The sequence below is a fragment of the Trichosurus vulpecula genome, chromosome 1 (assembly GCF_011100635.1).
Source record: "Trichosurus vulpecula isolate mTriVul1 chromosome 1, mTriVul1.pri, whole genome shotgun sequence".
Taxonomy (NCBI): Eukaryota; Metazoa; Chordata; class Mammalia; order Diprotodontia; family Phalangeridae; genus Trichosurus; species Trichosurus vulpecula.
This window is the reverse complement of record NC_050573.1, coordinates 50,355,414-50,368,156: the sequence shown is the minus strand read 5'-3', so window position 1 is coordinate 50,368,156 and position 12,743 is coordinate 50,355,414. Positions and strand designations below refer to the sequence as shown.

General features: G+C 50.0%; 1 protein-coding gene across 4 annotated transcripts in view; it reads right to left on the bottom strand.

The window, feature by feature from the left end:
• Positions 1-12,743, bottom strand: part of PNPLA6 (patatin like phospholipase domain containing 6) — a 38,976-nt gene that overhangs the window by 24,419 nt on the left and 1,814 nt on the right. For 2 of the 4 annotated variants that reach the window (XM_036761191.1, XM_036761199.1), the window contains exons 2-16: positions 8,091-8,187; positions 7,879-7,947; positions 7,037-7,124; positions 6,746-6,828; positions 6,480-6,577; positions 6,237-6,377; positions 6,001-6,160; positions 5,718-5,798; positions 5,506-5,634; positions 5,296-5,376; positions 5,032-5,194; positions 4,640-4,726; positions 4,449-4,558; positions 4,092-4,259; positions 3,924-4,001 (exon numbers count right to left, since the gene is read on the bottom strand). In XM_036761191.1, the coding sequence (XP_036617086.1) occupies positions 3,924-4,001; positions 4,092-4,259; positions 4,449-4,558; positions 4,640-4,726; positions 5,032-5,194; positions 5,296-5,376; positions 5,506-5,634; positions 5,718-5,798; positions 6,001-6,160; positions 6,237-6,377; positions 6,480-6,577; positions 6,746-6,828; positions 7,037-7,124; positions 7,879-7,947; positions 8,091-8,132 (1,578 nt within the window). In that variant the 5' untranslated portion in view covers positions 8,133-8,187. The remainder of the gene's footprint in view (positions 1-3,923; positions 4,002-4,091; positions 4,260-4,448; positions 4,559-4,639; positions 4,727-5,031; positions 5,195-5,295; positions 5,377-5,505; positions 5,635-5,717; positions 5,799-6,000; positions 6,161-6,236; positions 6,378-6,479; positions 6,578-6,745; positions 6,829-7,036; positions 7,125-7,878; positions 7,948-8,090; positions 8,188-12,743) is intronic. The other 2 variants (XM_036761214.1, XM_036761206.1) reach the window with 1 other exon arrangement.

The window sequence follows — 12,743 nt, the reverse complement described above, 5'->3', positions numbered from 1 at the left end:
AGGACCTAGAGGGCTACACCTTATACTATACCTATATCCCTGCCACCTTTCAATCTGTCACAAATTTGTTAAGCATGCCGGCTAAGCGTTCACCTGAGTCACCAAGAACAACATCCCAAGGGCCTAGGAAAGAGTCCTGTCACTACCATTAGGGAATTCCCTCCAGACTGGCACAGTGATCTTTAATTAACATTCTTTTAGTCCAGTAATTCAACCACCTTTGAACATTCTCCGTAGCCATAGCTACCCATTCAGTGCACAAGCGTATCATGGGAAACTTTATAAACCCTCCTGCTGTAACACAAATACGTGAATGATGCCAACAATCCTCTGCTCTACCAGTTTAGTAACCCTGCCCAAAAAGGGAAACGGGGTTAGTGTGGCATAACCGGCTCTGGATGAACCCATGGTGACTCAGAAATCATTACTTCCCTTTAATTACCCATTAGAATCATTCCTGGAGATTGAAGCTCATTGACCAGTAGTTTCTGGAACTCAACCTTTTCCCTCCAGGACACGCCTAGCAGGAGATGCCCAAGTCAACTCATCCTGATAAAGTGAACCCACATCCACTTGCCTAAAGCCACAACTACCCTGCAATCACCATCTACAAAATGGACTTTCAGCCATGCAGGGACCAAGCCAGCAGAAGGATTCAAGTGCACCCCAACTGCGACACGTTCTTACCCACGACTGCCCCCATGCGGGACAGTGAGACTGAGCCTAGAAGAACGGCGGAAGCTTCTCTAGCCTTGGGGATCTTACCCAACCCCAGGGCTCAGCCTGAGAAAAGTTAGGGAAGAACGGCAATTTCACAGATGGAATGTTCAGAGAGAACTTCATGAATGGAGAAATTCCCTGTCTTCAGCATCTGGAATCCCTCTCCCAATTCAGGTGCAGACAGAAAGAGAGAGGCAGAGGGGGCGAGGGGAGTGGGGGAGAGAGCGAAAGAGACAGAGAGAGAGAGACAGGGAGAGAAAGAGAGAAAGAAAGAGAGAGAGAGAGAAAAAGAGTTCTTTCAGGTCAAATATTGGCATCAGGAACAGGTACCCTTTGGCCTAGCAGTACACTACCTAATCTAGACTCCAAGGAGATAAAAGAAACAGGAAAAGGACCCATATGTGCAAAAATATTTATGGCAGCTCTTTTATTCAATGGCAAAGAACTGGAAACTGAGGTTGTGCCCATCAGTTGGGAAATGGCTGAACAAATTATGGTATGTGAATATGATAGAATACTATCATGCTATAAGAAATGATGAAGAAGATGGATGGTTTCAGAGAGACCTGGGAAGACCTGAATAAAATGATGAAGAGTGGAGGGAGCAGAACCAGGAAAACAATTTTTATAGTAACAACACTGTGAAGCCAAACAACTCTTAAGTCTTAAGAACTCCAACTGATGCACTGACCAACTGTGTTTCCAGAGGACTCACGATGAAATATGTTACTCACCTCCTGAAAGAGCAGATGGACTCAAAGTGCAGAACAAGACATACATTTTTGGACACAATGTGGAATTTGTGCTTTCTGGTGCCAAGGGTTTTGTTTTTCTTTCTTTTTCAATGGGGAGGGGGAGAAAGTGGGTTTTTCTCGACTACAAAAAAAGGCCGCTGGGGCAGTGGTCCAAGAGCAGGCTCATGAGATCCTTGTCTGCCTGGAGAGATTTGTGCTTCTTCCTACTTCTACTCCCAAGGATTGAGATGTGGGCATAAAGCTGGTGCTTCCAAAACTCAGTAATCTCTTGGGCTTTCGTCTCCCCTTGACCACGTTTTTCTGTGCTTTCTAGTTAGAAGGTCATTTTCCTTAACAGGGAAGATTGAAATAAAATAGCTAATAGAGGGTCTATTCATTCTGCACTCATTACTGTTGCACCCGCCAGCCTCAGCAAAAAGCTTCTCTCTTCCTGGTCTGACGCAGCTAAACAAGCCCTCCATTTACTGCAAGCTTGAGCTCATTCCGTGGGACACTCTTCTTACAGGACGCCCCTTTTGGTCATGTGCCCTCATTTGCCTCATTTTACGATCAACCTCAGCAGAGAGCTCCCTTGAGATGCTCGCCTCTCCCTTTTCTTTCTCAGCAGGATAATTCATGACTAGGTCATCAGAATGTCCTTCCTGAGAGTCTCCCATCCCTTGAGATAGACTTGGCTTTTAGCACCTCAGACCGTGGGATGAGACCTACCTTTACTCGGCCCTTTCTGAAATCCATTTGTCTAGATTTCAGGGGCCATGTGAGACTATGTCCCACCCCACCACCCAATATGAACTCTAAAATGGTGGTGTCCCTGCTTCCTAAGGACCCTCCCCATAGTAGGTCAAGATGAAATTGAGGACACTACCTCCCATCGCCTGCCTCTGAACAAAGCAGCAAGACAATTTAAGAATCGATCAATGGTTTCGCTTTTAGGAGAAAGGGACTATTCAGGTGTCCATACAGTCAATGCCCCTGACAGTCTCTCTTCTCTGTAGCTGCTGCATCGGTTTTATGACCTATACTGAGGTCCTCATGCTAAGTACATCAAGCCCTAGAAACACTACGTCTTCCTCAGGTCTGTTATCACTCAGAAGAAAGAGCTCAGCCTAACTCTCCTCACGAGAAAATCCAGATAGATAAAGAGGGAATGCCCACGGTTGAGACCGTGAGATACAGTGGATGGACGGTCCACAGAGCAGGCCCAACAGTGGCAAGATCTTGGACAGCTGTGAAACCTGGCCCATAAAGAACTGGAGGGAAATCATTTAGTGTTTTAAAAAGCTTCAAGCTTCTCTCTGAAATAAAGCCCCATTTTTTAACATCAGCATTCTTCTTCCAATGACAGCTGAGTCATGAAATGAATATCAATGACAGAAGAATGAAAGTCGTGGGTCATCCAAAGGACAAAGGGAACAAAGGGGCCTGCTGAGCACAAACAGGGTAGAGAATATTACCAAAGAACCGTGTAGGAGGAGTCATGCAAAGGATGTTATCAGAAAGATTCTGGCTGAAGAGGAGGTGGGCTGGCCACAGCTTAAGAAAGGGATCATTTTGCATCCCCTTGCTTCCCCAGGATCCATAGGAGATCAAGGGATCTAGATCGGGTATCCTAACCTGGAGAACCTGAGTTTTTTCAATATTCTGATAACTATGTTTTAACATATTTGCTTTCCCTTATAATCCTATGTATCTTATTTTCTGTACTTAAGAACCTCATTCTGAGACTGCTGATACACACACACACACACACACACACACACACACACACACACACACACACACACACACACCATCAAGGAGCCCTGCTATGGAGCAAGGATGCTGAGCAGACCCTCCATAGACCCCTCCTACGTTGGATGACTGAGCTGCCCAAGACGAAGGGGTGCCCACAGAGGGCAGGCTATCCTCATCACTGGATGGCACATTCACACTGACAGACCACCTGAGCCAACCCAGCAAAAGTGGCAGAGCAGGAAGACTTTAGGCGCCTTTTTGTATTGTTTGTTTTGCTTTTCTGTGGTCTCCCAGTAAGAATCAGTAATGACTTATCAGCACCTGAGGGTAGTTTTCCTGATGATGAAGGAAGAAGAGCTGCTGGATCCTGAGTGGTCAGCAGTGTCCGCGTGGTAGCTGGCCTGAGCCAGCACTTGAGCCAGCGCCAGGGCCAGAACCCGAACCAGTGCCAGCAGCAACACTAGGGCCAGAGCCAGCACCAGGGCATGGGGGAAGGGAACAGTGACCCTGGGAGATGATGAGTGGGAACCACTGTGAATAGGGGCTCGTGGCTGAATTCAGGATGTGCTACCTTGGCTATTAGTCTTCCCTGTCTCCCAGAGGAGGGGAGCCAAGCCCAGGCAGCTGAGCTTGAGGAGCTGAAGAACATTACAGAAATCACTAAGGGACAGACACTAAAGGAAGAGAGGAGGTACCAGGCAGGCTAGGACTCACCTGGTCACCCTGGCGGGCGATGACCGTGCCAGCCTTTGCATGGTGCAGCAGCACTCGGCTGTTCAGCAGCGTGGGGTCCTGGAGCAGTAAAGGATTAGAGGGCTCTCAAAATGGGGCCCCACAGCCTTCCATCGAACCTCCCTGCCTCTTACCCCTCTCCCTGCCTACCTCAATCTTCATCAGCTTTGCCAGCTCCCGCTTGGCCGCCTCGATGATGCTACTGGTCTGACGGCCCTGATAGGGCCCGAAGGGGCAGTCACCCCCAGCCGACTCATCCTCACAAAAGCTGTACTCGCAAGCCCCCGCCGGCTGTTCCCGAGGCTCCTGAGACATCAACTGGGTGGAACCCGGAAGTCAGGGAGCCCCCCAGCTCAGACTTCCCTACCCCCAACAACATTCCACAAGTGCAGCCTCACAAACTTGGTCATGTGCCCAGGAAGACTGCTTAGACCTAGCTACCTGGCCAAAAGTGTAAAGCCTCAGGTGGGCTTGGGGGTTGGAGCAAAGATGGGGGTAGGGCCTCACCCGGGGCATGCTGGGTAGTGGGCTCCCTGAGCTCTCCTCCTGGAGGGACACAGAAATTCGGCCCCGCTCATAGGCCATGTCAAAGTCGGAACGTGGACCCCGCTGCAGCCCTGGAAAGGGATGGAAGAAGGGAGGCCTGGGGCTCAGTCCCCCATCCCCATCCAGACCTTCCCCTCTTCCTTGACCCTTACCAGAGATGTCCACAGGCATGGAGATACACCTACTCAGCAGGGGGGCAGGAGGGGGCTCCAGAGAGGCCGGGGGCTTCACAGGATCCCCTGGAGAGGGGAGGAGGGGTGGTCAACCCTGACGGCCCCTCCTCTACAACTCTACCATATCTGTACCTGGGTCTGGGGAATCAAGTAAGGAGAAGCCAGAACAGGTGGAGGGTTCTAGAACAACCAGGTATCACAACTAATTCCTTCCAGCTTGGGACACAGGCTGCTGTTGACCCCCGGCCATCACTGGGGGAGAGCCAGAGGTGTGGGTGAAATTGGAAATCCAATCAGAAAGGCCATGGTGTGCACACAAGATATACTGAGGGCCCATTAGGAATTCAGCCTAGAAGTGTTTGGAAAGAAACCTGGGGGGCCAGGAAGAGGAGCTCCAGTAGGGTCCAGGGGCCGGGCAAGAGGATCCCGTGGTTCTTCAGCAGGAGAGGCACCAATGATACGTTTAGGACCCCGAACAGGGCTGGTTCGGGTCGGGAGGCCAGGGCTCGGGAACAGGCGCAGAGGCTGCATTTCCTGCACAAAGTGAGTGAGGGTATGGAGAAATGCTCCTTTCAGAAACAGCCCCTGTCCAAGCTCAGCCTACCCACAGCCCCCTTATCCCTCTCAATACTCACATGACTGAAGAGCTCATTGGTCAAGCCTAGGTAGTTGTGAAGAGCCAAAAAGGTCACTCGCTGCAGACGGACCATGATGATCTGCAGGCGAGCAATAGAAGCAGGATCAGGGCCCTTAGAGAGGAGTTGAGAAGGGGGCAAGAAGGGTCCCCAAAGTAGGTAGGGAGCCGCTCTCAAGCCCTAGAAGGCCTTGAGGAGGGGGGGACTGACCTGCACAACTCGCACGAGGCTCTCGGGGTACTTTGCAAAAACAGCAGAGAATGCTTCAACAGGCAGCCGTAACACAGTGGAGTCCCGGGCAGCCCGGGCAGAGACCGTCCTATACGGACGCTGGTGACCCTGAGGAGGAAAGGTAATGGAGTCAGGGAGCCAGGCATACCCTCCAGTCTAGCTTCTTTACTCTCTGAGCCCCTAGAACTCACCGTGATGACATCGAGGATGCTCAGGAGGCTGTTGACACTGTCCCCAGGGAAGACCTCCTTCACCACACACTCCTTCCCATCCTGGAAAATGGTAGCTGCTAGCCCTGACCCCTGACCCACCGAGCCCAATGGCAGACACCTGACTTCTAGCCACTTCTTCCCTGACCCTCTAACCACTGATACCTGCCATCCCACTACCACTGCCCTTGTCTCCTGGTCATCTCCCCAACTCCAGCCTGCTGCTGCTCAGCCCCCAGCCAGCCCTCTGACCAGCCCTGCTCACAGGGCCTGGCAGACAGAGCTCCAGCTGCCCATCCTGGACCACGTAGATGCTGGCGTCTGGTTGGCCTGGTCGAAACACATAGTCGCCCTGGCTCAGCCTCTGGAACACCATGTGGCGACAGAGCTCCAGGAACAGCGGCTTCTCAAAGTGGCCAAGCACGCTGTGGAGGGGAGGGGGCGGTGTCAGAACAGACACCAAGTCCGCAGACACACCTCCCCCACCCGCACCCCACTCACCGCACATTCTTGAGCATGTAGAGCACCTCGGAGGGCAGGTGAGAATTGGCCACATCAAACTCAGTGAGGTCAGCCTCCAACACAGCTGGGGGAGGTTCTTTTCGCTGCAGAGTTGGCGTCTCTTTCTGGATTCGAAGGATCCTAGGGGCACGGGCATTATGTGTTGAGGGGTGATAGACCAAAACAGCCCCTCCACCCGGGCATGAGGAGTCCTGGGCTCATGGGGAGAGGGGGAATCCTTACTTCTTGGCAATGTTCAACATCTTGAGTTTCTTCTTCATTCGGGGCCGGGAGGCTGTGGAGATTGTGGTGTCCACCAGGGAGGAGGTAGACTGGGAGACCTGAAGCAGGGAAGGGGTGCATCAGCAGGCCCTAAGTAGGTCTATGTGCCCTCCCACCAGGACAGACCAGCAGTAATGGAGAGAAAACAAGGAAGGAGCATGGGGAAGAGACAAGAGAGCAGCAAGTAGATTTCAGGAAGGGCAGAATGAATAGTGAAGGGCTCAAACCTTGCGCATGATCTTGCGTCCATAGAAAAGGACCTTGTCCCTCTTACGGAATCGATACTTGGGAGTCTCCTGGGCTTGAACCTCTAGGAAGTACAAGCAAAGACCCACAGTGACCCTGCACTCCCTCCATGAGGTCCATGGTCCAACCAAAGGGCTCAGCCCAAGGCCTCTCAGAACTCCAGCCCACAGCCCACACAGATGCCCAGCCCCTCCACTCCTTTTCTCCCTGGAGACACCAACAGAGGGCCCCAATTCCTGCTGCCCTGAGAGAACCCTGGGAGGTAGCCTCACTCTTTGTACGCAGCCTCCGGACCAGCACAAGGATGAGGGTGGCCATGAGCAGCACGGCAGCGCCCACACCAATCATCATGCCCATCACCTGCAAAGAGAAGCAGCACCCATCTGGTCACACTTCAGGATTCCAAGGGAGGAATGAAACGGTTCCCCATTAGAGACCTTTGCCCAACAAGAACCCTCCTCCTACTCACCTTCACCTCCATACTTCTATCCACACAGTAGCCTTCACCTTGAAAATTCTTTCTCCTGCCGCTATCCAAATCTCATCTGGGCTTCAAGGCTTAACTAGTGTTGCCCCCCTCTCAGAGCCTTCCCTGATCAGTCCAGCCCACCAGGATCTTCAACACTGAACAGTTCAGCACCTACCATCCCCATAGGCACTTATATGGTTCCCCTCATTCTTATGAGGCTCGTTACCCTACCAGACTGAGCTCGCTGAAAGCTGGAACCATCCCAGCTCTCTCTGGATCCCCCCATAAAATTACTGAACATGTGGTACCCAGAGGTCTCCATCACTCCTATGGCATAGTTGGCTAAGGGTCACCCCAAAAGAGGCTCTGTGAAACCTGACTGCCCAATCAGTAACATTAATGACTTCCCTTCTGTAGAAGGGGATGGAGAAGATGGTCTCTAAGGACCCTTCTAGCTCTGTATTTCTGTTCATCTGATTCCAGGCCCTTGCACCAGAGTTCAAGCAGCCAAGACTTCAAATCCTCCCCAATCAAGCCAGACCAAAGGAAGCTAGGCATGCTGGAAGTTGTAGCTCCTGAGACCGTCTAGGAGCCATACATCTTGGGAGGCAATACCACTGATGCCCTCGGAGCTGCCAGACTCACCAAGCTAGTCTGCAGTGGGTCCTCCACCAGCAACTTGATATTGGATAGCATGTCCGTCAGCGCAGCATCCTGGAGGGCAGAGTAGGCACAGATCCTGGGGAAGATGGCCTGAGCCTCTTCCCACCCCCAAGAGCCACCCCACAGCCAGGATGGGAATGGTAAACACCTGGCCCTCGTTCTCCCAAGTCCCCCAAGTCCACAAGACCACCTACCTGGGGTGGGGGCTGGGGTAGCTCAGACTCACTCTGGCCCATGTCTGCAGCTGGCTCTGGGGCTGCCTCTGAGGCCCGGCTGTGGCCCTGTGGGGCCCTGGGAGTCCAGGGGACAGGACAGGTGAGACGGCAGAAGCTGGGGCTGGCCCCTCATGGTTTCTCTAACCCCTGATGCATAGCTAGAGGAGTGGCCCCAAGATGTGTGGATGGGAAGGGTAGGGACAAAGGCCATGCAAAGTAAGGAGAGGGTGAGGCTGCCCAACATGAGCTCTAGAAACCAGAGGCAACATGCCAGCACATGTGTGTATCTGTCTCAGCTACAATTCATGGTACCCCACACTCCTCCCATCCTTCCACTGCTCCTAGCAGCTGAGGGCCTACTCTAAGATCCCTAATCACCTTAAGACATTTCGCTCTCCTAGAACACAGGGCAACGGAGGCAAGGAAAGGAAACCCTGGTACTCAACCTCCCAACACTGCTCCTTCCAGACATCCACAGCTCTCAAGGACCCAAGAGGAACAGAGGGACAGAGGATGAGATTGCTACAGGGCTGAGATAAGAAGTCACTTCCTCCCAGCCCCATGTCTTCCGACCTACCCCAAGCCAGCGGTGGAAAACCCCCAGAGCCCAGGACTTCACAAAAACGTCGGGGAAAATTCCACCAGGGCCAGAACCCCAACTAGCCTTTCCTGCTCTTCCCAAGAAGCAGGCTAACCCTCCGGAAAAGTTGCCACATGAGACTCTTTTATATTTTATATAGTTTATGCTTTATCCCAATCCTGACCAAAGTCACAAGAAAAACCAGCACGGGCACGCGCCCCACCCCCCCCACACACACACCCCTCCCCCAGGGAAAAAGAGGCCTCAGGTGAAGAATAATCTGGCCTAGCTTGTCCAACCCCCAACCTTCATAGGGCTCTGCCCCTTTCCCCTTCCCCCTTGTCAGTAAGACAACCAACAAGCACGTAGACTGGGGGACACTGGAATATTACTGACAGACACCAGGATGCAAATAGGGGTCACTAGTGGATCCTGGGAGACACTATTACTGGGAAGCACTGGGGCATTATTAAGGTTACTGAGGACCCCTGGGATGTTTCTAAAGAACACCAGAAGGTGCTTATTGAAGGGCGTAATTTAATAGTCATCATAGCTAGCATTTCTGCGGCACTTTAAGGTTTGCACAGGCCTTTACATGTGTTAACTGTGAAGTAGGTGCTATCATTATTCCATTTTACAGATGAGGAAGCTGAGGCGTCTCAGGGTCCAGGATCCCACGGCGAGGGAGTGTCTGAGGCAGAACTCAAACCCGGGCCTTCCTGAATCCAAGTCCACATCCTCTCCACTGCGCTACCTGGCTGATCACTTATTCAAAAGAAAAATTAAGAAACGGACTAAAAGGGGTGTTGAAATAGCAACCTATTTTAAGAGGATGAACTCAGTGTAAGGAAATTCAGGAGACAGAATGGGGAAACACGGTAGAGAATGGCTGGGTGAAGATCAAAGGAGGGACAAGAAGGCCACATTGTCATGGGGCCCACTGCCCAGGGACTCAGGAAACACATCCCAGCCGCACCAGAGATGATGTAATGATGGGGGTGGGGTTCTTTGCCAAAAGTGGAGCAGGCAACAAATTCTTCACTTGCTCTAATGATAATTTCATTCCTCAAAAAGTAAAGGAATCGACAGGAGGAAATGCTATAAAGGCCATGACTGACCTAACAAGATGAACCAGTTGTGAAAGAAGTGCCATACCTGTTCCAGCTCAAAATTTATGACTGATGAGGAAAAGGGGGATAAAGTCGAATATTTGGCCTAGACTTGGAGAGAGGGGCTTTCTAAGAGGTCAATGAAGAACGAGCAGGTTCCTATAGCCTCCAATGCTAGAAGGGAGGATGGCCTGAAAGAAATGGGAAGCCACTAGCAACCACATTTCCAGGATGCAAACACAAACAATTCCTCTCTAAGGGGGACTGAGGCAAATAGACACGGAACTAACTCATAGGCCCAAATGCTTCAACAGAGATCAGGGGGCAAAAAGCTAATTAATCTTGGGCAGCAGGGAGGGGGATGATGCCCCTCAGGAGCAAAGTGATGAACCTGTTCTACTTTGCATGGTCATACGCTGGGAGTATTTTGTTCATTTGAGGTACCACATTTTAGGAAGGATTATTGATAAGCTAGACTGGGTTAAGAGGAGGGTGACAAGACCAGAGGGCATGTCACATGAGGACTGGTTAAAGTAACAATGGATGTCTGGTCCAGGAAGAGAAATTTTGGGGGACTAAATGGCTGTCCTCACTATTTAAAGGGCTGTTGTGGAAGAAGAGTGGAAATGGGAAGAAATGGACAAGACGCAGGTTTGGGGCTTCAAATAAAGCCTCGAATAAATAAATGAATGAATGAAATAAATAAAGCCTCCCGGCCTTCTGGCTTCCTTCAAGTGCCACTTTACAAGACTTTCTGGATGCCCTCGATACTCATGCCTTCACTGTAACATGTCCAGTGTATCCTGTCTATATCTTGTCTGTACATAGTTACATAGTTACCTGTTATCTCTGCCATTAGACTGGGAGCTCCTTATGAATGGGAACTGCTTCCACTGTTCTCCGTATCTCCGGTGCTTAGCACAGCACCCGTGTGCCTGGCACATGGAGACAGTAAATGTTGATTGACTAACTAACCGTCACTGTGGTCAAAAAGGAGGGCCTGCTTTGGCAAAGAGTAGATTCCCCCTCACTGGAGGTTGTGCCAAACAGAGGTTTTGGGGCCACTTGTCAAAGGTTTCAGAGAGGGAATTGTCGTTCAGATACCAGTTGGACTAGAAGGCTTTGGGAGGTCAACATCCAATTTTGATATTCTAGGATTCTGGGAAAGGGGCTGGGAAAACTGCAGGATTTATCAAAGGCTAGGAGGGACTGAAAGTACTTAAGAGACCAAGAGGAGTCAGGGGGTGAGGGCCAAGGAGATGGACAAAATGGGGAGCTGGAAGACTGAAGACTTGAGGAGCAGAATTCAGGAGACTGAGAGGGCTGGAGAGACAGAAGGGACCATAAAAAAATTTTTTTAAAAAATTCCCTCCTTTGTTTTTTCCATGACCCTTCTCTCCTGGTTCTCCTGATAGAATCACAGCATCCCAGGGCTGGAAGACACCTGCAACTAGAGGTCATGCAGTCCAACCCACAGGAGACAGAAATCTCTTCTACAACATCCTCTTACCCATCTGACCGTCCCTTCTCTAGATCATCAATCCCTGTTCCAAACCTCCTAAATGTAGTTTACCTCACAAAGCACTAGCCTAGTTTTTCTTCATACTTTATGTAATTTGTTAGCGATCTCATCCTCTTCCATGGATTCAATTTGACCATCTCTAACCAGACATATCCCAGATCTATGGATCTGTTCCTGATCACTTGTCTGAGCTCCAATCCTACATGATCTGGACCTGCTAGACAGTCCCACCTGAATGCTCCATAGAAATTTCAAACTCACCACGTCCAAAACAGAACTTGTTATCTCCGTCCACTTCCACTCTCCCCTAATTCACTGCCATCTCTCAAGTCACCCAGGCTCACAACTGAAATCATCTCAGATTCTTATCAGTTGCCAGGTTTTATTGATTCTACTTCCCCATTCTTTCTCAAATACATACCTTCTTTTCTGCTCACACAGCCACCAAACCCTATCCTCTCTTTTTGGAGGTTGGGGGAGAGAGGATACAGGAGGGAGGAGGAGACCAAAAACGGCTATTAGAGAGCTGACATCCAAGATAGCTATGGAAAAGTAAAAGCACACCCAGCTATCCTTGGAGACTTCAAAGAATCCAGCCCAGATGAACGCTGTCTCCTTGGGTAATGAATGAATAGGCACATGAATAGACCATTGTCACAGCCTTCAAAAGACACTGGAGGGACAGGTTAATGCCCAGGCATCAAGAACACGTGGGTTCAAAGACCCCCTCTGACACAAACTGGCTGTCACCTAAACTCTAAGTGGCCCACAAAATTCTCTAAGATTATAAATTGAAAAGCAGGCCAACCCATACTGGTAAAAGGAATTTCCTCACCAGAAGTTCCCTATGGCAATTAAATTACAGGTCCCATTTGGAGGAAAAAATAATGTGAAAGATGAGATATCATAGAACTAGGAAAGGGTGAATGTTTTAACTTAAGAAAAAAGAGAGAATGAATAGGGTTTCCCAAATGTAAGCCTGTGAGCTTGTCTGTGATCCGTGGGAAAATTCTAGAATATATTCTTAGAAGTTGAACATTTAGAAAAGAAAGTAGTGATCACAAAGAGCCAGCATGGCTTCACCAAGAACAGTTTGAGTCAGACAAACCTTATTTCCATTTCTGACAGTGTTACTAGACTAGTAATTTAGGGGAATGCTACAAATATAGTTTACCTAAATGTCTGTGGAGCATTTCATAAAGAGAGAGGTGTGGGATAAATGACAGCACAATTAAGGAGATCTGGAACTGGCTGAAAGCCCTTAACTGAAGAGCAGTCATTAATGTCATCTTGGCAGAAGGTCTCCAAGCACAGTGGATCAATGATTCTGTTTTTGGTGCTATGCCAAAGTCTTCATTTTCAGCTTCATCAATGACTTGTATAAAAACATCATTGGCATGCCTACAAAATTTAACAATAAC